The sequence below is a fragment of the Humulus lupulus genome, chromosome 2 (genome assembly GCF_963169125.1).
Source record: "Humulus lupulus chromosome 2, drHumLupu1.1, whole genome shotgun sequence".
Classification (NCBI taxonomy): domain Eukaryota; kingdom Viridiplantae; phylum Streptophyta; class Magnoliopsida; order Rosales; family Cannabaceae; genus Humulus; species Humulus lupulus.
Window position 1 is genome coordinate 8,886,341 of NC_084794.1, and position 22,720 is coordinate 8,909,060.

General features: G+C 32.7%; 5 protein-coding genes across 7 annotated transcripts; 2 read left to right on the top strand and 3 right to left on the bottom strand.

The window, feature by feature from the left end:
- Positions 1–533: 533 nt before the first annotated feature.
- On the top strand, positions 534–3,282 carry LOC133817182 (proteasome subunit beta type-7-A). The gene is made up of 9 exons (XM_062249605.1): positions 534–672; positions 765–908; positions 1,432–1,573; positions 1,915–2,011; positions 2,095–2,164; positions 2,245–2,349; positions 2,604–2,702; positions 2,792–2,879; positions 2,968–3,282. The coding sequence occupies exons 2-9, from the start codon at positions 771–773 to the stop codon at positions 3,042–3,044; spliced, it is 816 nt and encodes a 271-aa protein (XP_062105589.1). The 5' UTR covers positions 534–672; positions 765–770; the 3' UTR covers positions 3,045–3,282.
- Positions 3,283–4,928: 1,646 nt separating this feature from the next.
- Positions 4,929–7,193, top strand: LOC133817183 (ras-related protein RABB1b). Of its 2 annotated transcripts, none has more exons than XM_062249607.1 (7): positions 4,929–5,038; positions 5,153–5,301; positions 5,397–5,536; positions 6,010–6,092; positions 6,401–6,605; positions 6,691–6,759; positions 6,949–7,193. In XM_062249607.1, the coding sequence occupies exons 2-7, from the start codon at positions 5,256–5,258 to the stop codon at positions 7,039–7,041; spliced, it is 636 nt and encodes a 211-aa protein (XP_062105591.1). In that variant the 5' UTR covers positions 4,929–5,038; positions 5,153–5,255; the 3' UTR covers positions 7,042–7,193. The 2 variants fall into 2 exon arrangements, with proteins under 2 accessions (XP_062105591.1, XP_062105590.1); XM_062249606.1 differs by having other exon boundaries at positions 4,973–5,038; positions 5,235–5,301.
- A 2,300-nt stretch (positions 7,194–9,493) lies between these two features.
- LOC133813887 (uncharacterized) lies at positions 9,494–10,158 on the bottom strand. The gene is made up of 2 exons (XM_062246920.1): positions 9,858–10,158; positions 9,494–9,675 (listed from the first exon to the last, which is right to left on the bottom strand). Exons 1-2 carry the CDS (start codon positions 10,156–10,158, stop codon positions 9,494–9,496), a joined length of 483 nt encoding a protein of 160 aa, XP_062102904.1.
- Positions 10,159–13,896: 3,738 nt separating this feature from the next.
- LOC133817184 (pre-rRNA-processing protein ESF2) lies at positions 13,897–15,858 on the bottom strand. Its single transcript, XM_062249608.1, has 7 exons — positions 15,481–15,858; positions 15,323–15,383; positions 15,137–15,204; positions 14,827–14,916; positions 14,607–14,737; positions 14,250–14,399; positions 13,897–14,169 (listed from the first exon to the last, which is right to left on the bottom strand). The coding sequence occupies exons 1-7, from the start codon at positions 15,743–15,745 to the stop codon at positions 14,149–14,151; spliced, it is 786 nt and encodes a 261-aa protein (XP_062105592.1). The 5' UTR covers positions 15,746–15,858; the 3' UTR covers positions 13,897–14,148.
- Positions 15,859–17,835: 1,977 nt separating this feature from the next.
- LOC133817185 (protein ROOT INITIATION DEFECTIVE 3) lies at positions 17,836–21,670 on the bottom strand. 2 transcript variants are annotated; one of them, XM_062249609.1, is made up of 9 exons: positions 21,469–21,670; positions 20,844–21,076; positions 20,627–20,740; positions 20,388–20,521; positions 20,146–20,293; positions 19,602–19,801; positions 19,335–19,459; positions 18,533–18,762; positions 17,836–18,376 (listed from the first exon to the last, which is right to left on the bottom strand). In XM_062249609.1, the coding sequence occupies exons 2-9, from the start codon at positions 21,045–21,047 to the stop codon at positions 18,194–18,196; spliced, it is 1,338 nt and encodes a 445-aa protein (XP_062105593.1). In that variant the 5' UTR covers positions 21,048–21,076; positions 21,469–21,670; the 3' UTR covers positions 17,836–18,193. The 2 variants fall into 2 exon arrangements, with proteins under 2 accessions (XP_062105593.1, XP_062105594.1); XM_062249610.1 differs by having other exon boundaries at positions 20,844–21,100.
- Between the last annotated feature and the right edge of the window lie 1,050 nt (positions 21,671–22,720).

Consider the following 22,720-nt stretch of genomic DNA (forward strand, 5'->3'; position numbering starts at 1 on the left):
TGAGTCCCAAACTTTATGTTGTTTGGCAACTGGATCTCTAATTTTTTTTTGGCAAATTAGTCCCCTTTCAATGCAAGTTAGTTTCTCTTATAATTACTTTTTTTCTTCAAGAAAATAGAGGAAAGAGAAAATTTGGCAAATTTGTTTTTTTTTTTTTTTTTTTTTATAAAAAAACCATTGCAGTCAAACTGATTTTTTTTACTTTGTATTGCTTTAGTTGTCCATATATTCATTCTTTAATATTCTTATCTTAGGAATGAGATACATTTTTTTTTAATTTAAAGATTTGAAAAAAGAAGAAGAAAAGAAATACATTACCTCATTTTTAAAAAAATTCATAATTAAAGATGCTATATTATTTATTGTTAAAAAAAGTTTTACTATTTAAAAAAGATAATCACAGAAGTTAAAGTTAGTTTAAAGGATGTACGGACTAATTTGCCTAAAATAAAAAGTTAGGGATTAAGTTGCCAAATAACATAAAATTGGGGACTGATCGTACAAATACAAATAAGAGTTTTATTTACAATGATATCCTTTTCGTGTTCTCGAGGTTACAGGAGGAGACTGGAGTGGTGGTGTTTTAGGAGGAACCAAACTGATCTTCTCTTCACTTTGATCTCGAATTCTTCTTCTCAAATCGATTAGGGTTTCGTCTTCCAACTCTCTCAGGTAATTTTCTTCTCCTCTCTTCTTCGTCTTCTTTGCGTGACTTTCTTTCCGTTTCTGTGGGCTTTAGGTTTTTTTCTATTCCATGTTTGCAGGTCAGAATGTCGAAGGTTGATCTTCCGCCCAAGGGTGGGTTCAGTTTCGATCTTTGCAGAAGAAACGCTATGCTTTCGGAGAAAGGTTTTCGGCAACCATCTTATCGAAAGACTGGTACTACTATTGTCGGTCTAGTTTTCCAGGTACACCTCGTTTTCATTCAAATTGATTCTTTTTGTTATCGTTAGTGTCTTTGTCAATTAGGGCTAAATTGATTCAAATGTGTAAATGTAACTTGAAACCTTATAATCCGTACTCGAAATTAGCTGCTTTAAGGACTTTGGATCGATGTATTTATGGTTACTTTTAGTTATTTAGATGAAACTTACCAGAGTTTTAGGATGCTAAGCTGATTCTTTGCGTGGTAGAAATAGGAAAAATGAGACTGGAAATTTACAAATGTATTATTGAATTATAGAAATTGAAACTATGGATAAACCCAATTTTAAGACAATTGGTTTTGAGTTGTATTCAAGGGTTTACCATTTCAATAAGTTATAGCCATTTATGTTTGAACTTGCATACCGTTGTTTTTTTTTTTGGATGAAAATTTAGCTAGATTTTTTTGTCTTTGTAACTACATATTTGGCAGCTTCATAATTTTTCCAGTTGAGGGCTTTGACACTTTATGTACTTATAGTTTTGTCTTTTCAATCTTTTCTTCAGGATGGTGTCATTCTTGGAGCAGATACAAGGGCCACCGAAGGACCCATAGTTTGTGATAAGAATTGTGAAAAAATTCATTATATGGCTCCCAATATTTACTGTTGTGGTGCGGGAACTGCTGCTGATACTGAGGCAGTAACAGGTATATGTGACTGTATTAAGAACACCATGCAATGCATTCTTGATTCAACATTTTACATCTTACTTGTGTGTGATAATTTTCTCTCTAGTGTTTTTTTTTACTTTAGATAATGTGAAGTAATAACCTATTCTCTCAGTATCATCACTTTGAACCCACGTGGGGTAAGGCAAGTGGTCAAGTCCATGGTTTGTTTGTTCCCATGAGTCTAGGTTTGATTCCTCATGGGAATCAATATGCTAGAGTGCTTTTGCCTTCTGAAGATTGTAGTGTTTAGTAGTATGACAATTATCAAAGTGAAAAATTACTTTGGGAATCATTGTTTTGTGTTTGTATATTTGTAGATATGGTCAGCTCCCAACTTCAGCTCCATCGCTATCACACTGGGCGAGAATCTAGGGTTATTACTGCCCTCACCCTACTTAAGAAACACCTTTTCAAGTTGAGTTCTTTTCATTTAAGATTTCCATAATCAATTATTCTCCTGGTGGTGTTATTATTCTAACTGTTAATATGTTGTTTAGCTATCAAGGTCATGTCTCAGCTGCTTTGGTTCTCGGTGGTGTTGATATCACTGGGCCTCATTTACATACCGTAAGTTATTGTTTTCAGACTTTTAGACAGAATGCTCAATTTATGCTTGACACACTAGCTAATATTGCTTGCTTTGGCAGATCTATCCTCATGGTTCTACCGATACATTGCCGTTTGCTACAATGGGATCTGGTTCTCTTGCAGCAATGTCAGTATTTGAGACTAAATACAAAGAAGGATTGACTGTAAGTTAGTCTTTCGTATTTTAAACCTTTATATGTGCTAGAGTAAGTCAATAGTATTGCTGAAATTACCTTGATGCTGTTAGAACATAGAATCTGATTAACAGCAGTGATCATTAATGGAAATCTAGTATACTTACAGATGCTTCAATGAGTTTTACATATATTTGGTCTTGTTGGCATGTGAAATAACTTCTGTTTGGGCAAGGTATAAATGGTCTAAACCTTTATTTTACCTGTTTTCTCTTTTGGTGCAGAGGGATGAAGGAGTAAAGATCGTAACTGAGGCAATATGCTCTGGTATTTTTAACGACTTGGGCAGTGGAAGCAACGTTGATGTTTGTGTAATAACCAAGGTATGTTGTTTCCATCAGTCTATCATCATTGGAAAAGGAAGTATTATCATGATGCTAATATAAACTTCACTTCTTGACACATGTTTCAGGGGCATAAGGAGTATTTGAGGAACCATTTGATGCCCAATCCTCGCACCTTTGTCAGTGAAAAGGAATATAAATTCTCCGAAAAGACTGGTTAGTGAGCTTGATTTGATGTTTAATCAGCTTAGTTGTAGAACCTAAAAGTCCCTGTTAGCTAATGAAGATTGATTGAATTTTGCAGAGGTGCTTTTAACAAAGATTACTCCATTGAAGGAGAAGGTGGAAGTGATTGAAGTAGGAGATTCAATGGAAGAGTGAAAGCTGGAATATATGTATTCTACTTGTTCTTTGCTCTCGAGTTCCTTGTCTTTTTATTTAACATTTATGTGGTCTTGGCTTCTGGATTTCTCACTTGTGGGCAAAAAACTGTTTGGTTGGTACTTGGTAGTGTCAAATTAATAGAGTACCTTCGGAGCTCACATTCATCATGAGAACCATACAAAACTTTATGAGTACATTGTTATATCTTTTAGAAATGACACAAGAATTTTCATCATTTCTACTCATGCTTAAATTGCCTATTTTGAAATTCTTCAAGGTACAAAGTTTGCTTGCTTTGTGAGGATAAATTAGAAGTTGAAGCCCCCATTCTCAATGAGAATGGTTTCATTTCATATGGTTGGTATTTTGTGTAAAATGATTGGCCATGGAAATCGGTCATCGATTGCTTGTATCGATGGGAAATTCCTTTCTTCTAAACGACAAACACCTTCCAAGGCTATTAAAAAAGAAGCGTGAAATTAAATTTTGAAAGGGTATCTAGTATTCTAATCCACGTGTAAATTTTTAATTTTCTTCACCCCAATCACACAAATAAATAACAAGTTCAATTGTAATGGACACCTACTTTGAAAGTTCCTCGTTTTGAAGTATATATACCTTCAACATCAAAAACTTAAATTTTGTTTGTGTTAAAAATCTTATTTTTTGAAGTCATTTTGTATAATGATTTAGTTTTGATAATTATTTGTAAAATGAACTATGACACTTCAGACAGCCAGTTGAAATTTTTAGACAGTTAATCGAAATTTCAGACAGTTGTTATTTTACAAAAAATTATCCGAACTAAGACAAAGTGTAAAATGACTTAAAAAAAGCAATTTTCACCAATTACCCAATATTTTTTTAAGTGAGTATGTATTCACCAAATAATTTTTTTTGGTTACAATGAGGCAAGAGAACAAATTTGTTTTTAATTTAGAGGAATTAAATTATGATTTATGGATTTATTTAAGGCATGTTTTGAAAGTTATGGTTTAATTATTAGGGTATTAATTACACTATATTTTAAAATATTGGGTGTCAAGTGTAATTACATATAAATTATTTGTTATGTTTAGTCATTATACATTAAAATAATATTACACCCAATTTTTATGGAGGCATGAAAATTGGAGAATATAATAAAAGCATTTCAATTAACTCCAATTACGGGGTTAAACACATACACAAAATCTAGTAACTACATCAAATTACACTCAATTCAATTTAAATTACAAGGTAACTTTCTTTATGCACTTTTAATTAAGCATATATACTAAAATTGTAATTTTTTTTCTCATTCTCTTTTCTATTATCTATTTAGTTTTGGACAAATAAATTTTTTACATTTAATACTACAAAATCATACTTTTAAGAACATCAACAATACAAGCAGTATTGCCAAAAATACATAAATTGGTATAAAATATTATTAATTTTTCAAAATAAAAAAAAAGCAACGTTATTTGAAAGTGGCAACTTCTCTAGCCATAACAAATAAAAATTTTACTTAGCATTCACAAGATGGCATTTTATCTAACAAATATGCTCAAGCCACCTCTCGGGCTACAAGCATTGGAGCTGCTATAATCTTTTTGGCTTGTTAAAAACTATCCTAATTTTTTCAAATACATAATTTAGAGGCCAAAATTATATTTGTTTTTAGTTTATGACGTAAATATTGTTAAAAATTTATAATATACATAAAATATAAAATATTTGATAAATTTTGTCTCGTTAGCACTCCACGGAGGGAGAATAATTAAAATTTGGATTTGATTTGAATAATAATTTTCTTGGTTTATTGATTAGAACTTAATCATCTCCAAATAAATCTAACTAAATTCACTATTTGTCCTATAATCATTAATAAAATACATTCGATGTTCTTCTTCAACATTCTTATAATATAAAATATATTTTGGATACCATATCCAGATAATAGACTCAAGCGATTTTCAGCATTGTCGGTGGTTTTACGTCACGGCACGGTATCTTTATCTTCTTTATTTAAACCAAAATATTAATTTAGTTCACCATTTTCAATTTTTTTTAGAGATTATTTATTTAACTAATTAATCAATTCTCTTCTTCTCCAAATTTAGTTTTTCCAAACCAAAAGTGGAAAAAAGAACACCTTTTTATCTCAAAACAATCTCGAATTCTCTCCTTCTTCTTCTTCTACAGCTCCACGACGTCGTTTCAGACATGTCTTACGACTACCTTTTCAAGTACATCATCATCGGCGACACAGGTTCCATACTCAACTCCTTCGATTTCAAGAACCCTAATTCCGATCATCTTTTTTAATTGGCTTTGTGAATTGGGGTTGTGATTCTGTGTGTGCAGGTGTAGGGAAATCATGCCTGCTCTTACAATTCACTGATAAGAGGTTCCAGCCGGTCCATGATCTCACCATCGGAGTTGAGTTCGGTGCTCGGATGGTCACCATTGATGGTCGTCCAATCAAGCTCCAAATTTGGGATACTGTAAGCATCTTTTTCTTGTATTGTTTTCACCTGTTTGGTAGCTGAGAGAATCATTGAAAATAAAGAAGCGAAATTGAAATGGATTGAAATATTACTTTTCGTTTGTGAATATTCCTTCGTTTTAGAAATGTAATTTTGAGCTAATATTTCAGACCCATATTATAAATATTTCAAATACTAACTTGTTATGCTTATATATAAGTGCTCATGTGACTTTGATCTTAAATGCTTGTCCTTTAAAAATAAATAAATAAAAAAGTTATCTTCGATTTTGTGGTGGAGTTTTAGGCATATTAATTATATATTTGAAGGGTGATCATCCTGTAGCATATATGTTAACTAAATTTTATAATATATTAAGCCAACTTGTATTTGAATGTATTTAGTTTTTCAATTAATGAATTGAACAATTGCTGTCTTTTTGTTTGGTAATGCACTGAAATCTTAGGCCAGGAACCTTTGTTTTCTTTCAGGCTGGGCAAGAATCGTTCAGATCCATCACTAGATCTTACTATAGAGGAGCAGCCGGAGCACTTTTGGTGTATGACATAACCAGGTGTGTATTTGTGTGTTCATGAGAGATTGTTTTGTGCTTTGTGAATATCAATATTTGCCTGAATAAGTTACTGTAGTAGGACTAGGATGTTTATATTCTATTAGTGTATACTTGAAAGTTGAAACTTCACATTGTTACTTAAAGAATGGTAACCAATAGACCCTTTTGTTACCCCTTCTGTAAATGAGCGAAATTTACATTAGCTAATCCATGGAGGCTGCAGTTTGCCTGGGACCTCTATCTGTGTCTTTGGTGGATTATATCTAAGATTATGTCAACTATAATAACAATGAAATCTCTTCATGTAGGAGAGAGACTTTTAATCATTTGGCAAACTGGCTTGAGGATGCTCGGCAGCATGCAAATCCCAACATGACAATCATGCTAGTAGGTAACAAGAGTGATCTTGCTCATCGGAGGGCCGTCAGCAAGGAGGAAGGAGAGCAGTTTGCAAAGGAAAATGGGCTTTTATTCCTGGAGGCATCTGCAAGAACCGCTCAAAATGTTGAAGAGGTGATGTTACTAAACAGATTCTGAATGAAGCCTCTATAGTCAGATTTAAATATGTTTAAAATAATTATATTGACTCAACTTGCAGGCCTTTATCAAGACTGCTGCAAAAATCCTTCAGAATATTCAGGAAGGCGTGTTTGATGTATCGAATGAGGTAATTCAGATTTAAACTAAATGAATTAGGATTAAGGCTATGCATAATTATTTAACTACTGTCTAAACTATGAGATGCTTTGTTTGGTAAACCTGCCTAATTATCACACACTAACATCCCCTGTCATAAAATTATGAATGCAATGTATTAAATGATCACTGTTAAAGCTTTTCGGTTATTTGATTGCAGTCGTCTGGCATCAAGGTTGGATATGGACGCTCTCAAGGTCTGTCGGGCTCAAGAGATGGAACGGTCGCTCAGAGAGGCGCATGTTGCAGCTAACTTGAACAGTTACAGGGTAGTTTCTATATGTGATGATACCTTGTTATGGAACCCAGTATGAACATACATTATTTTAACTGGCATGTAACTTGTGGAAAACATTGAATGTATAGATCCAAGTCTTGTGGATAGAATGATTCTGCCTTTCGTGACTCCCTTTTCTTTGTTAAAGTTTTATTGGTATTGCATCGGTTATAATAAAATTTTGAGAAAATAAATAAGAGCACTAAGTTATGAAACATTTTATGTGTTTGCAGCACTAGTCTGGCTAAATAAAAACAATTGATAACAGGTGTGAGTAACAGAAGAGGAATGAGGATAATTGTGGTCTTTACAAAATTATACTATTCAAAGGTGTTAAATATTTTTCATTCCATTTCTTCTTCCAACTACTTGGGTGAACGAAACTAGTGGACCGATTTGAAAATATCGGTATCCATAGAATGGAGATATTAAATTTACGGATATTATAGATATTTGTTCGAAAATATAGAAATTTATAATAAAACATTAAGAAATATAAAAATATCTAATAATACATTTTCATTACATAATTAAAGTATCAATATCAAAATAAATTCTTAGAAAATTATATTGTATTTGTCTAAAAATATAAAAATTATGAATCATTTTTTCCTATTTTCACTATTTTTATTTATTTGTGTATATAGAAAGAAGTTTATTTTCTATTTCTCATTTTGTTATAGATATTTTAAAGATTTCTTTTTTCAAACAATTTTATGTACTTGTCAAAATGACATATTTTTTAAAATCTCATTCTAACCTAGTTTAATAATTTTTTACAAAATGATATTCAATTTGGTAAAAAAAAATTTAGCTAACTGATCAAAACTTTAGACAGATCATTTTACAAAAAATTTATCAAAATTAGGACAAAACGACTTCAAAATGAGTTTATTTTCATCAATTACTCTCATAAAATATTAACTATTTTGTTTGTTATAGATATTTCTATTTGTTGAGCTATCAAGGTATAAATGAAATCATTACCTATAAACAATCAATTTTTAACGTATCAAAAATATCAATTTGAAAATATAAATTCTTTATTTATTTTTATTTTTTCAAATTAATAGCATTTTGGAAAGAAAAAAAAAACAAAAAAAAACTTATACAAGCTTCGCAAATAACCAAAACACATATTTACACACTTTAGCCTTATGCACTTACATTTTTAATGTTTTGTCCTAAAGCTATTAAAGCACTCCACTATGTGAGGTAAAATATCTCAAACATAAAAATGTAGTGAAAAAGGAGCAAAATAGCCTTTCAATGAATAATCTATTTTACATATATTCTTAAAGCAAGCTACACTACCACACTATTATATTTGGCAACAACTATTCATACTTTAAAATCTTATTTTATTGATTTCTCACTCAACATACTTTGTGGACTATAATACTTGGGGGAACTCCTTTTAGGGCTCTATTTCTCTATAGCTCCATCTTTATCCACTTGTTCCTGATTTTGGTTCTTGATTTCAGTAAGTCGCCTTTCATTTGATCCACATGAAATGAATTGGTTAATTTGAGTATCGTAGAAAGCTTTTAGTAGTAATATGCTTTTGCATGAAAGAAATATATAGGGGACTTTTGCTGTTCGGGCGTACGGAATGCTCGAGCATTCAGATGTACACTACAATTTTTATATATATATATATTTTAAAGTATTTTTTATATATTTTTTTATTTTTATTTTTTAAAAAATAACTGTAAAGAAATTTATTATTATTCTTTTTTTAAAACTAACACATGGCTGACAAAATTTGAAAAAAAAAATAAAGTTTTTATATTTATTTATTAGGCTAGTGAAGGCTAAAATCAAATTAAAGTTTTTATATTAAAGTCACCAACACAAGTTACGGTTTTTTATATTTTTTTATAATTATTTTATTTTAAATGTGTATCACTTTCACTAAAACTCTGAAAATTAAAAAAAGAGTATGAAGCCTAATAATAGCAGCCCCCGCCCCCGCTGAGCTTGACTGAAACATTAGTTTACACCGTTGTCTCCTCGCCCTTTGCAAAGCCCGTAAAATTTAAAAACAGCCAATGAGAAATAAAACTCACAAATTCATAAATGGGTATCACCTTGACTAAAACTTTGAAAATTGAAAAATGGGTATGAAGTCCAATAATAGTTGCCCCCCGCCGAGCTTGACTGAAACCTTTGTTTCCACCGTTGTCTTCTCGCCTTTTCTCTTCGTCTCGCTCAATCAAAAACTGAAACCCTGAAAATTTCACAAATATAGGTATGGGTTTGTAACATATACGTTTTTTGACCATTTAAAAAATAAGTAAGTGTGTTAGTCGACTATATATGGATTTGTAACATATTTTTAATAAAAATAAAATTAAAATGTGTCAGCCAGCTAAAAGCAACTTCGAATGCTCGCTCAACATCTTTGCGTACCGCTTCTTGGCATCTCTCATTGAGGCAGTGGGATAGTTTTAACAAATGTACCCCACTCTGGATAGATACCATCTGCTAGATAATACCCCTTGTTGTATTGCGTGCCATTTATCGTAAACTCAACTCTCGGAGCTTGCTCTTGTAAGATATCAGTGAATATTGGGGATTGATTTAACACGTTGAGATCATTATTGGATCCTGGAACACCAAAAAATGCATGCCATATCTAAAGATCTTGTGACGCAACTGCTTCGAGCATGATTATTGGTCTGTCGTGATCACCTCGCGTGAACTGACCTTTCCATGCAACTGGGCAATTTTTCCATTCCCGGTGCATACAATCAATCAATGCTTCCCAACATGCCTGGAAAACCACGCACCTCCCCCATTTGATAAGCGACGAATATCTCCAGTATTGGGCCGTCTTAAATATTCGGTCCCAAAAATATCATTCACTCCTCGAACGAAATTGACTAGACATTCAATAGCGGTAGTTTCACCAATTCGAACATACTTATCAACATAATCGGCAGGCGCTCCATATGCCAACATTCGCATAGCAGCGGTGCACTTCTGTAATGGCGAAAGCCCCCTTCTACCGACTGCATCAAACCTCGTATGGAAATACTCTGAATGATTTTCTAGAGCTTGCACTATGCGTAGGAATACATGTCTACGCATTCTAAATCTTCTTTGAAATTGATATTATGTATACACCGATTCATCAGAAAAGTAGTCATCGAACAAACGTTGGTGTCCTTCTACATGACCTCTATCAATGTGGGCTCTCTTTCTTCCTTGTCTTGTTGAGCTACCCTCATCCATGAACGCTTTGAAATATTGATCATCATGATCGTCAGTACACTCTACAATTATGATATCCTCTAGACTCATATTGTCGTATGGATTCGAAGAATTTGGCGAATCTATTGTTGAACTTAGAGTATATGATATTTGGGAATGAAAGAGTAAAATGAAGGATTGAATGGAGAGTTGAGTAAAAGGAATATTGAAATTTGGTATTTATAGACATGGTAGCCGTTGAAATATAACCGTTAAAATATAGCCGTTAAAATGTAGTCGTTAAAATATAGCCGTTGAAATATAGCCGTTAAAATGTAGCCGTTAAAATATAGCCGTTGAAATATAGTCGTTAAAATATAGCCGTTGAAATGTAGCCGTTAAAATAGAGCCGTTGAAATATAGCCGTTGAAATGTAGTCGTTAAAATATAGCCGTTGAAATATAGCCGTTAAAATATAGCCGTTGAAATATAGCTGTTAAAATATAGCCGTTGAAATGTAGCCGATGATATATAGCCGTTAAAATATAGCCGTTAAAATGTAGCCGTTAAAATATATCCATTGAAATATAGCTGTTGAAATGTAGCCGTTAAAATATAGCCGTTGAAATGTAGTCGTTAAAATATAGCCGTTGAAATGTAGTCGTTAAAATATAGCCGTTGAAATGTAGCCGATGAAATATAGCCGTTAAAATGTAGCCGTTGAAATATAGCCGTTAAAATGTAGCCGTTGAAATATAGCCGTTAAAATGTAGCCATTAAAATGTAGCCGTTAAAATATAGCCGTTAAAATATAGCCGTTAACATAAAGGATAATTTATTTAAATAAAATAAAATACATAATAATGCGGTTAATAAAAATACATAGCAATTGCAACTTCGGGATATTATTCTTAATATAAGTACACAAGTTTTCATGATCTTTCTTTTGTTCAGGAGTCATATGCGACGCGTCCATGATGAGATAATCCATGTATTTTGTCATCCTATTATCTTCGGCCTCTTTCTCCTTTATCGCCGCCTCTTCTCCTTTATCGCCACCAATTTCTGCAATGCATATGCTTTCCGTTCACTAATCTCTATAAATCTAGCATGTGTGTCTTTTTTTTCCTTCCCTTTTCTCTTTGCTGCCTTTTGGCCAGTAGGGCGCACTTCATGCCTGCATTGGAAGAAGAAGTAAATGCCCCTGTATCTGACACCTTCGTTCTCTTACCACCTTTTGGTTGGTACATTGTATGCCATTTCGGCTCATCCTTTAGCAATCTCCAACAGTCCACAAGCAGAAAATTTGAGTTGTTATTTTCAGATTTGTACAATTGGTGTGCATTCTCAAGAATTTGCTCATCAGACCAACCACTGTGATGTGTTTGTTGTACTCGTTTATAACACCCATTGAAACGCGCCACCTTTTGATTCATCTTGTTCCAATGATCTTTGCATTGCCTTCCAGTTCTTGCTTGCTCGCCTTTTTGGTTAGTGTTGTAGTATTCTGCAATCCGAGCCCAGAAATGTGTAGAAGTTTGGTCATTCCCCACAATGGCATCCTTAGATGTATTAAGCCATCCACTTATCAGAAGTATAGTGACTTTCTTGCTCCATTTGACTTTACATTTATGTATTGATTCATCTTCATTGTGTAGAACTACATTTTCCAATCCTTCAACACTATGTTCAGGTTGGGTTTCAGAGACAGATGTCAATGATGTTCCACGATTCCAATCAATACTAGACTTTTCCATACTTGGCCTATAATTTCTTGAAACCATTTCGAGTTGGTGCAGGGAAAGCATATGAAATGCATATGGTAGTGAATTTGTTGGTGTGAAAAATGGAGCTTGTTGGGGTGTCTCAATAGAGCCAAAATTTTGGTAAGGGTAAGAGGACATGAGATCATTTTGAGAATTTGGAAAACTTTGGTTAAATTGATAATATTGAAAATTTGGATTTTGAGGATTAGTAGTAGGAGTATTTTGAAAATTTTGATTGAAATGAGAATATTGAAAATTTGGATTTTGGGGATTGGTATGTGGAGAAAATGATGAATTTTGAAAATTTAGGGTGTGATTGGTTCACGATTGGAAAACTGTATTTTTGAAAAGTGGATTCTGAAATGAAAATCTGAATTTAAAACATGTTTTTGAAAATGTGATTGGTTCAATGTCAGTAAACTGTTTTTGAGTTTTAAAAAATTAAATCTGTGATTGGTATTAAATTTGAAAATATAACAGAAACTAAAATATGTGGGATTTTGGAAAATAATTTTACAAAACTGAGAAAACAAGTTTTTCTCATTTTCTAAATTATAACACAATATTAAAATTTTGATTAGGATATAGTTTTCAAAAACACCATACCAATTATATATTTTAGTGGGTCCACTCATTTTGAGTTTTTGAAAACATAAAATCAAATCTAAATCTCAAACCAATCACACCCTTAGATTTTGGGAGTTGGTATTTGGAGAATTTGGAAAATTTTGAGAATTTTGGGAATCCATTGGTAAAAAAATAATTTTTGTGATATTGATAATTTGGAAGAAAAATGTATGAAATGGTGTGAAAATTGATTGAAATAGATGAGTATTTATTGAATAAATTTTTTTAATATATTACCGTTTTTTACACCAACAGTAATATTTTCCTATATATAATATATATATGTATAATTAAAAATAAATAAATAAAGATAGCACCGTTGCCTCACAGAGGCAACGACTCCTTCAAAATTGAAAAGTCACTTTCCACTCCAATGGTAAGCCATCAACATATTCGGTAACCTGTCAGAGAACTATTTAGGAGACCACGTTGGAGATGACCTAATAACAGATTATTTAATAAAAATAAAAAAGTGTCAGATTTTTAAAAAAAAATTATAAAAGTCGTAGCTATGCGGGTGTAAATATATATATATATATATATATATATATAAGCTGGCTTTTTGATATTAGGGAGGAGTATGGTGCTGCTATTGATAGCTCAAGGTTCATGGATGTGCTTGGTTAAGGAAAATTAGTAGGTTTCAATATCTTGAGATAGTGTTTGTCTGTTTAAGAATATTATAAATTTATTATTTTCTAAACTTTGGCTTCATCATGCTTGAAAAACTTAACCTGTTGCCACTGTTTCCATTATGAATTTATTTTGTGTGATGATAAGAATTTCTTACTGAAAATGTTGGTTATATATATATATTGTGTTTAATTTGATGAATTTTGACTGTTACAACTCTAATAATTTATAATCCATTTTTCAAGTTTCCTAAATAAAAGTTGCTTTAACTCAATTTTAAGAGGTATCCCATCAATTTTTAAAAAAATTTGAATGATTTATATTGTCAAAATCAATGTTAAATTATACACTTGAAAAAAAACAAGCATGCAACAAATTTTGAATTCTGATTTAGAGACTCAAAATAATTTAAAATATTTAAAATTTCCTAGAAGCTGAAAATACTTTTAGAAATTGCACCACAGAATGTTCCAATATTAAATTCACTCATGAGATGTATATTGAAACTATATGGAACTTAAACTGACATGATTAATAAAACAATACACCCAATCAAGACCAAGTGGTTGGTGGTTGGGTGTGTGGAGAAAGGCGAGGTTCAAATCACAACTGAATGAAAACTAAATTACATTTATATTAAAAAAATTTTGCCTAAAGATAGTTTAAATCAAAACTAAAGGCAACTTAGTGACCATTTTTCCGATTAAACATTACAAAAATTAGCTCCATCAAAATCTAATTTATCTAAGGACCCAATCGAAGGCTACAAAACTGGGTTATAAGCTTTCTCAAACCAATCTACATTATAGACATCAAAATTGCGCTATTTTTGGCCCCATATCATCAAGTGCAATTGTCTTGATCAGCAAGAACCACCAAATACCTGTAAAGAGCATCATTAACAAGTTTCAGTGGGAAGCTCAAAATGAAATATATTACTGAATACTGAGAACTAAAACTTACCCCAGCTAAGATATCTTTAGAAAGCTTAGGCTTATTTTCTGATTCATTTTTTGCAACAGGTTGTTTCTGTGGAAACTTTCGAACTTTCAATGCTTGATTGCTAACAGGAAGATCAAGATCAGCACCCGGTTCTTGTTCGAGCTTTTGCTTCTGCTCATGTAAGATAAGAAAGAATATACTTGGAGTTATGGCCTTAATTACCAAGAAAGAAATTATGTAGTTGCATTTGAAGACTTGCTATGCACATGACATGATCTTTCATTAGTCTATATATAGGATCAAAAGCCAACATTCTTGATCCCAGAAAACAACCTAATATGCTACTTGAAATAGCATACCAGTCTACAAATTGAGTACCTTCTTTAATCGTTCTTCGATGGAACTGAATGCACGGGCTTGATCAACCTTAGAGAGATAGAAGTCCCGCTCCCTTTTAGCAGCAGAAATTTCTAAAGCCAGTTTCTGCTCTCGGGCGGCTTTTTTGTAAGCTGCAAGAAAATAGCTCAACTTTATCTCATATTCAATACAAGCTACATACAACCAGGGTAATGGAAAACAATCCCATAAGAGAACATACCAATTTCTTCTGTCAGATCATCCCACTTGAATTTACTTAGGTATTTGATATTCCATAGATCATAATAGAAGGATGACTTCTTTTTCCCACCTAAACAAAAAAATTTAAAGATACAACATTCAATTAAAAACCTCTAAATTTGAGTAAGCCTCAAGAAGATTCATAAAAAGATACGATAATAAAATAAGACAAACTAGTTGTTTGGGTTTTCTATAGAAAACTAATCAATCTCAAGCTTTAGTTCATAGAAATATTTCACAACATACAGAAAGTGCAATCATAAAAATATAATTTGATCAGTATAACATACCTATTTGTTCTCCATTCAACATATCAGCAACTCTTTTAGCAACCCGTTTATCAGAAAATTCAACCCATCTACATTGTACAAAATTAGAACAATCAAAAGGGTATAAGAAAAACAAAGAACAAATTACAAACAACTTGCCAAAAATAAATTAGCTTAAGGTGATTCATTAATGCACACATTACATACCCTTCGGAAAACCCTTGATCCTGAAATCGACCAGGACGCTTGCGCCGCACTTGGGTAGAATCTGCAATGAATGTCCCACAAATCAGTAACAGTAAACAAAGGACTTTGATAGCCATAACCAAGAGTAGAGAGTAGTATATATAATAGTAAATGATTACTTTCAGGAGTAAGGTAAATCCTTTGAATATCTCCAAATTGAGATAGAATCTGACGAAGGTTGAAAGGGTCCATATGGGGAGGAATCCGACTCAGGTAGCAAATCCCACGCCGTCCAGCGTCCGAAGCCTCCTTTAAAAGACGTCTCGTTTTTTTGTTGTTTTTCTTCTTCTTGATTTCATCAGCTTTGGCATCAATTGATTTCATATCCTGCTCCGTATCCTCCTCCTCCTCTCCTTGAGGGTTCTTATGAAGTTCGAGGACCATATCGATTTACTATTCTCAGGCGACGGAGGGTATGGCGGCGCTCGACTATCTGATCAGAGAATAATAGATAAGAGGGTGATAAATGATGAGAAAGTGAAGGAAGGAAGGAAGAAGATGAATATGATAGGTTTTCTTTTTCTTTTTTGACAAAATTTTTATTTATATTTTTAATCCCCAAAATTATATATAACCTAATAAAAAAACTTTACAATTTTTTTTTGGAGAAAAATAGTTTTCTTTTTTATTGATATATATATATATATATATTTTGTTAATTGAGTTATATATTTTTAAAATATTTATAAATCAACAATTTATTTTAAATAATGCCACAAAGTGATTTTATTCAAAAAATAACTTTGACAAGAATTTAGTATAAAAATTATTTTATATTATTTTGTGTATTATTAAAAATATAAAACTATTTAAGTATAAATTATGTGTAAATGTATTTCTAATTAGTTTGTGAGGCAAGATGTTAGGCAAACTCTTCATCCTCGCTTAATTAAGTTGGATGGAGATGCTGCTATTGGTGCTATTCTTAGCAACATTGATGGATTTTTGTGAGAGTGTCTTGCCAGATTTTTTCCAGTTTATTTATCTCTTGAAGAAGTGAAGACTTTAAATCTTTCATAAGCTAATTTGCATTGGTAATTAGAACTTGATTTCTTTGTTTCCATTCTTGGAAGTGATGTGGAAGTTATAGTTAACTCTATTCTTACCCCTTGCGAGGTTGTTTTTCAATGGAATTGTATTCTCAGGATCATTAGATCCTTGTTATTTGTATTTTCAAGTATAATGTAAGTTGCATGTGTTCTATAATGATAATACCATGGCATATGATTTAGCTAGACATGCACTACAAATAGAGAAATGAGGTTACTTGATTGGAAAAAAATTCACCTTATATTATGACCTATGTACTACACGATTCTAATCAATGAGCATTTGATCATTTTTATATAAAAAAAGTAAATATAAAATAAGAATCAAAATTTAGTATGTGAAAATATGTTGGTGAAAATGTAATTGATTATATTGGTTCTTAGTGTAAATTTTTTTTTTTTAACTAAGATCCCTAAGTAACCCTACAATATTTGGAGACCAAAAAACAATTATTATGTAGATACCTAGAAGGAACTCAAACCTTAGACTTTGTGAGAAAAAGGCCGACCATTTGGGCTATCCTCGTGAGTTAAAAAAATGAGATTAATTTGAAAAGAGCTGTGCTATACGTCCCGACGACGAGCACAATCACGGGCCAACTGGCCCATAACAATTGGATATTTTGAAAAAAAAACTGAGGAGTTGCAGCTTTTTTATTCATTGTACCAATGAAAAGCTACCAAATCAACTCGGGTGGGAATTCAATCGGATGCAAAGCATTTCTTATTTGAAAATATTACATAGATCTAAATCAAAAATCAACTTTATGTCTTTGTATATAATTAGACACCATTTTTTTTAACTTTTGACTTTTTATTTGTTATTCTTATAACATGCATTAATTTGAAATCAACACAAAAAGTAATTAAGTTTTATTTTGTTAAAACAAATGAAAGACCAATCAAGCAATATGATTAGACATGATTTTTATCTTCAACCCCTTAACTTGAAAAACTATGAACCCTTAAGAAATGTTCACCAAAATGTGATGCACAAATAGATAGCAATAGTGGTTCATGCAAACACATGCGATTAACCACACCATCAGCCATAACAAAAGCAATTTACCCATTAACTACCAAAACCAAAAAAAAAAGTGGAGCACATACTATCCATTAACTACACCTATCATTAAAGTGGAAAACACAAAATCAGACTAAACTATTTTTTGTTTTTTGTTTTTTTCATCTTGGTAAATGAATATGTGACAAAATTGTATCTACAATCCAAACTACCCATTTGCAAACATCAAAAGCTAATTAATTAAGATATACAAGGGCTTGGAACTCTATTTTTGCAGGGTTAAATTTCAAGCAATATGCCTAAGTGCAGAAGCCGTATATAATCATACAGTCATACTCCCTTTGAATATAACCAAGCCCAACTCTTCTACATAGTAAATGCAGAAAGAATCTCTTTTGGCCTTGAAATAAAGCTTCAAATTTAGCAAACATATCATAAACAAAAATAATTGTTATCATAAATAACGAGGCCAAAGTGGAAAAAAGGGAAGAAAAAAACACCTCAATTGGGTGGTAAAACATGAAACGGGGCTCCTAAACATTGAAAGCAACTATAAATAACTTGTGTTAGGAAAGGAACAGTCATTCTATAACCATATCTTCTTTATACCTAACCTTTAATATAAATGACAGAAAAATTTAACAGCTGCGTCTCAGCAGGACAACTTTCCAGCTTCTGCACAGCTTCCTGCCTAACCCTAGATTATTTGGGATCAAAAAACAATAGCAAGTGCTATGTAGGTCCCTCTGGACTCGAACCTCAGATCCTGTGGGAGCAAGCCACAAGTTTGCATGGTTCTGCACCTTCCTCCAAGAGCTCATTTACACAAAACTGATGCAAATTTTCATACATTTTCTTCCACTGCTGAACAGTTTGCATGGATTTTTTGTTGTCATGCTTTAGTCTCTCCATCTCCATTTCAGAACCAGCAGAACCTTGTTGCTTGAGATGATTAAAAAAAAAACGCAAGTCAAGAGAAGAGGTTTGAAAGGGGATGGAGGATAGCATTATTGATCAGATGCAGTACATCTATTGCTCTACATGTTAAAGAAAAAACAAACATACGTGTGTATCAATGTTTAAGCCAAGAAATAAAACCTGAAGTTCTTTGATTTGATTATTAATCACATAAGAGCTGAGGTATGTGGCATCCATAGATTCGCTGCACGTTTTCTGGAAACTAATGACAGTTTTAGTATCTACATCTTCATCATCCGTTGAATTTACATATTTTTCCAAAGGCGGTAATAATGAGCCACGCTTTCGGTTGGATGTTTGTGAACATGGATATAGTTGTTGTCTAACAATAACAATATTATTAACAGGACCTGCAGCATACATTTGAACTTTAGAATTGTAAAATCCTTATCTAAATCTGAAAAAGAAGATGAACATAATAAATGTATGTAAAAGTATTTGGAACTAAATGGAAAACCCAATAACTGTGAAATTAGCAAATTCTAAACAGAGAAGTCTTTGAAACAGCTGAGAAATTACTTTACAGTAGAAAAGTTTAATAGAGGTGAAATTTACGAAGTTGCACATTATACCTGCATATGAAAACATGCTAGAATAAAAAACTCAGTAGTCTAAACCATGTATGTGAAATGAACTCCTAAATGCCAAATAGTTTCATCTTTATAATGATTGGTAGGCATCTAAATGATGTATTCATTTAGCACAATGAACATCCTGTTCCAAGTCACTAAGATTAAAGAGTAAAATCTTAAATGAAAACAAAATAGAGAAATAAACAGCAAAAATATGCATGCTTACATCAAAAAATAACAGCAGCCCATCAAAAGCACATATAAGCATTGGAAAAAAAATAAATAAATAAACATCGTGTAACACTTAAATAAAAGAAAGAAGAAGATACAGAAGTACAAAACAAATCTACCTTTTTCATGTCTGAACTTGCCAATAGTTTTACGAGAACTAACATTCCAAACTCGAACCCAGCCATCATCTGATCCAGAAATCAATACATTTCTACTTGCACTGTATTCCAAGCAATTAACCTTGCTGATCAAATGCCAGAACATAAAGTTGTCAGCTGAATGAAATAATAGGCTGAGTACTAATGGATGATTTATTAGCCACAAACAAATTACTATTAGCAAAGAAAAGTATATATAACATAAAGGCATAAGATTTCGAGACAAACCTTTGATTAGGAAATGAACCTATGATATATAGCCCATGATTTTTGCTAGATGGGATCTCAGTATGAAGTGCAGCAACATATATGTTGCCATCGCTGCTGCCAGCATAAAAAACACGTTCAGCAGGATCCAATACAACCGCCTCAATCTCTGATGGAAACACAATACTTCTTAGTAATTTCCCTTTTGATAAGCTCCAGACCTAATAAAATGTGCAGCCAAATGAAAATAAACTTACAAGATACAGAGCAATCCAATATATACACACATATATCTCTATAAATGCCAATGACACAAGCATTAATAAGATAAGCAAAATGGGTATACAGCAGAAATTACATATTATCATTTGAGTTAAAATTAGGACTGAACGCTATTATTTTAAAGAATTTAGAAAGCATAGAGCATAGTCACCCAAATTAGTTTCAGATCCCAACTAAAGATCATATCCAACATCAATACAAACCCATTTGACAACATGATTGGATCATACCATGTGACAGACATTAGCACTCTATTTACAATTTGTTAAAGATCATGCCATACCTTACATGTTTTATCCTTTGAAGCGGTCACCATATCTGCGTTGGCGCCTCCATAACCTACTTTGATATCAGTTACACGAGATGAGTGCTCCATAAAGTTGTATTCATATGCATAAGGTGCTTGTTGTCTTCGGTAATCATCAAAAATCCTAATTAATTGTCAAGAGACATGAACTTTGTTTTTAGCAGGGTTTAAGTCAAACAATGTAAACAAAATCAGAGCCCCTAGAGAAAACATCATACATTAAGAGCGACCAAACTCTAATATTTCCATCGATCGACCCGGATATAAGTAGCGAGTCATCGTCAGAAAACACCAAGCAACTAACACCCAGATAATGAGCGTTCCATTTCCTAAGCAGTTTACCACTAGCAACCTGGACAATAGCATGTAAACCAAGATCTTAATATATCAATATCCATGTAAAAACCCAGTTAATATCATGCTACGAATTCACACTCAAGCAAAGAAGAGCATTAACCTCCCATAAATATATATCCCCAGACGAACCTCCCCCAACAATATAAGTCCCTTCGGTGTTAGCAGCGAGCGGCCCTATCTGTTCTGCCGGGAAACTCTTGACTTCGACTTGAGGCTGGAAAATAGAAAAAAGAACAGCCACCCAATACTTGAGAGTGAAATTTCAAAGACAATTCCTCGAACAGCTTAGCTACACAGAATGAATAAAAGGAAGATACCTTCGACCAAGACCAATAGAAAATAGAACCCGATGAGTTTCTGGCCTCGCGGAGCTGAGAGGATGCAAGGAAGCTTTGACCTACGCAGACAAGACCATGAGACGGGGAAGCGCATGACTTGTAACGGAGCTGCTCTGCGCCGGTTTGTAGGTCCCAGCAGCTGATGCCGGCGTCGACCGAAGACGAGGCCACCAAGACCTCCATTAATAACTGGATTGGTTCGCGATTAAAAACTGGAGTGATTTTGAAATTAGAATCTGGATTTAAAAAAAACAACTTTAACTTGATATCAACAATGCTACCTCCTTGAAAATCGAAAGTATCAAAAAGAGTAATAGTATAATATAGATATCAACCAAAAGGGTATCCAAAATATGTGATTCCCTAAAATATCACAATAAATAAACTTTCCTTTTCATCTCAAACACATTTCTCAGCAACCAAAACGTAGAAAACTTATTGGGAAAGCGTCAATGGCTCGACATTAGCTTCAAAGCTTTTAGGGGAAGGAAACATCAATATATATATAACATTCAGAGTGAAACCAAGATTTTACATATATTTTATTCGGAACAGATTTTACATTAAAGACTACAGAAGATATAAACCCAAAGCTCAGTAATACCTTATGTGCCTGATGGAAACGAACACGAGAGAAGAGGGACAACCGAAGTTAGAGTCAGCTGGGCAGTTGGGAGGGGCGGCGAGTCGACGGAAATGGTCTTCTGAGGTGAGAAGGAAGGGTGGCGAATGGTGGAGGGGAGCAGAGGGAGAGAGAGGAGATTCGGAATATTGATTTTAGGGTTTTTGGGAAAAGTTAAACCCTTGTGATTTTGTCGTTTCTCATTTTAAAACTAAAATCCTCTAAATTTTGTTTTCAAAACATCCTTCCAAATAGTTGTTAATTTATTTATTTTTTTAATAATACCAAACAGTTGTTAATTAATGTGGCAGACTATATTTAGTTGTCAAAATGGTAGAATTGCATCCGGATCCGGGTACACAACTTTTATATTTTTATTTTAAAATTTTAGCATATTTTTTAGTGAATATTTTTAAAAATGGCTTCTTAGCAAAATAATTTATTTTTTAAAGTTATTTTGCACTCTAGCCTAGTTTAATAATTCTTTGCAAAATAGTCTCTTATAATTTAGATAGATGGTCGAAAAATTTAGACAACTGATCAAATTTTAGACAGAGGTCATTTTGCAAACAATTATCAAAAGTAGGCCAGAGTACAAAACCACTTAAAAAAAAGAGATGTTATTTTCACCAATTTCTCTTTTAAAAATTTAAAATTATTAATTTATTTAAATAATTAACTCGAGTGACGGTTGAAACTTATCAATATAAGTGTAAATTAAAAAAAAAAATAGAAAATGTGTTTTATTGTCTCCCTAGAGGAAGAGTCTCACATTGCTTTAGAATACTCATTTGTAAGGGTATATAGATAGTGGACTTGAGCATTGTGGTTGTGCCCCAAGGGGTACTTACTTTTGTGGAAGAGGGAGGAGTCACACAAAGACTCACCTGAACACTGGTGTGCACCTTATGATGACTTTTTCTCTTCAGCTTTTTCAGGATTCAACTTCCTCTCCCACGTTTTAATAAAACGTTTTTCCACTTTTTCTTTACAAAATGGTGCGATTATTTTTAAGAAAAAAAGCCTCAATATTTTTTGGATTAGAAAATTGCACTGAGTTTTATCGATTCCGAGCAGTAGCATTCTTAAGATGTGGTGAACGACGGTTTTCTACGGTGCAGTAGAGGTCCGATACAATGTTGACTGGACTATTTTTATCCTAGGGATGACGGGGCTGATAGTCTGCTTACACATTTTTTAGCAGTGCCGCGAACGTCTTAAAGAAAGCGATTTA

Bases quoted from the DNA above. Each gene is read 5' to 3' on its own strand.
- LOC133817182 (XM_062249605.1), top strand. From the start codon at position 771: ATGTCGAAGGTTGATCTTCCGCCCAAGGGTGGGTTCAGTTTCGATCTT. The intron at 909-1,431 runs GTACACCTCGTT...TCTTTTCTTCAG, and splicing joins TTGTCGGTCTAGTTTTCCAG to GATGGTGTCATTCTTGGAGC. The intron at 2,350-2,603 runs GTAAGTTAGTCT...CTTTTGGTGCAG, and splicing joins AATACAAAGAAGGATTGACT to AGGGATGAAGGAGTAAAGAT.
- LOC133817183 (XM_062249607.1), top strand. From the start codon at position 5,256: ATGTCTTACGACTACCTTTTCAAGTACATCATCATCGGCGACACAG. The intron at 6,093-6,400 runs GTGTGTATTTGT...CTCTTCATGTAG, and splicing joins TTGGTGTATGACATAACCAG to GAGAGAGACTTTTAATCATT. The intron at 6,606-6,690 runs GTGATGTTACTA...CTCAACTTGCAG, and splicing joins CCGCTCAAAATGTTGAAGAG to GCCTTTATCAAGACTGCTGC.
- LOC133813887 (XM_062246920.1), bottom strand. From the start codon at position 10,158: ATGCGTAGACATGTATTCCTACGCATAGTGCAAGCTCTAGAAAATCAT. The intron at 9,676-9,857 runs GTGCGTGGTTTT...TTGGTGTTCCAG, and splicing joins TCGCTTATCAAATGGGGGAG to GATCCAATAATGATCTCAAC.
- LOC133817184 (XM_062249608.1), bottom strand. From the start codon at position 15,745: ATGGTCCTCGAACTTCATAAGAACCCTCAAGGAGAGGAGGAGGAGGAT. The intron at 15,205-15,322 runs GTATGTAATGTG...TGTACAATGTAG, and splicing joins GATCAAGGGTTTTCCGAAGG to ATGGGTTGAATTTTCTGATA. The intron at 14,170-14,249 runs GTAAGTTTTAGT...TGCTCTTTACAG, and splicing joins CTAAAGATATCTTAGCTGGG to GTATTTGGTGGTTCTTGCTG.
- LOC133817185 (XM_062249609.1), bottom strand. From the start codon at position 21,047: ATGGAGGTCTTGGTGGCCTCGTCTTCGGTCGACGCCGGCATCAGCTGC. The intron at 20,522-20,626 runs GTTAATGCTCTT...GCTATTGTCCAG, and splicing joins GGGATATATATTTATGGGAG to GTTGCTAGTGGTAAACTGCT. The intron at 19,802-20,145 runs GTATGGCATGAT...ACATTTTATTAG, and splicing joins CAAAGGATAAAACATGTAAG to GTCTGGAGCTTATCAAAAGG.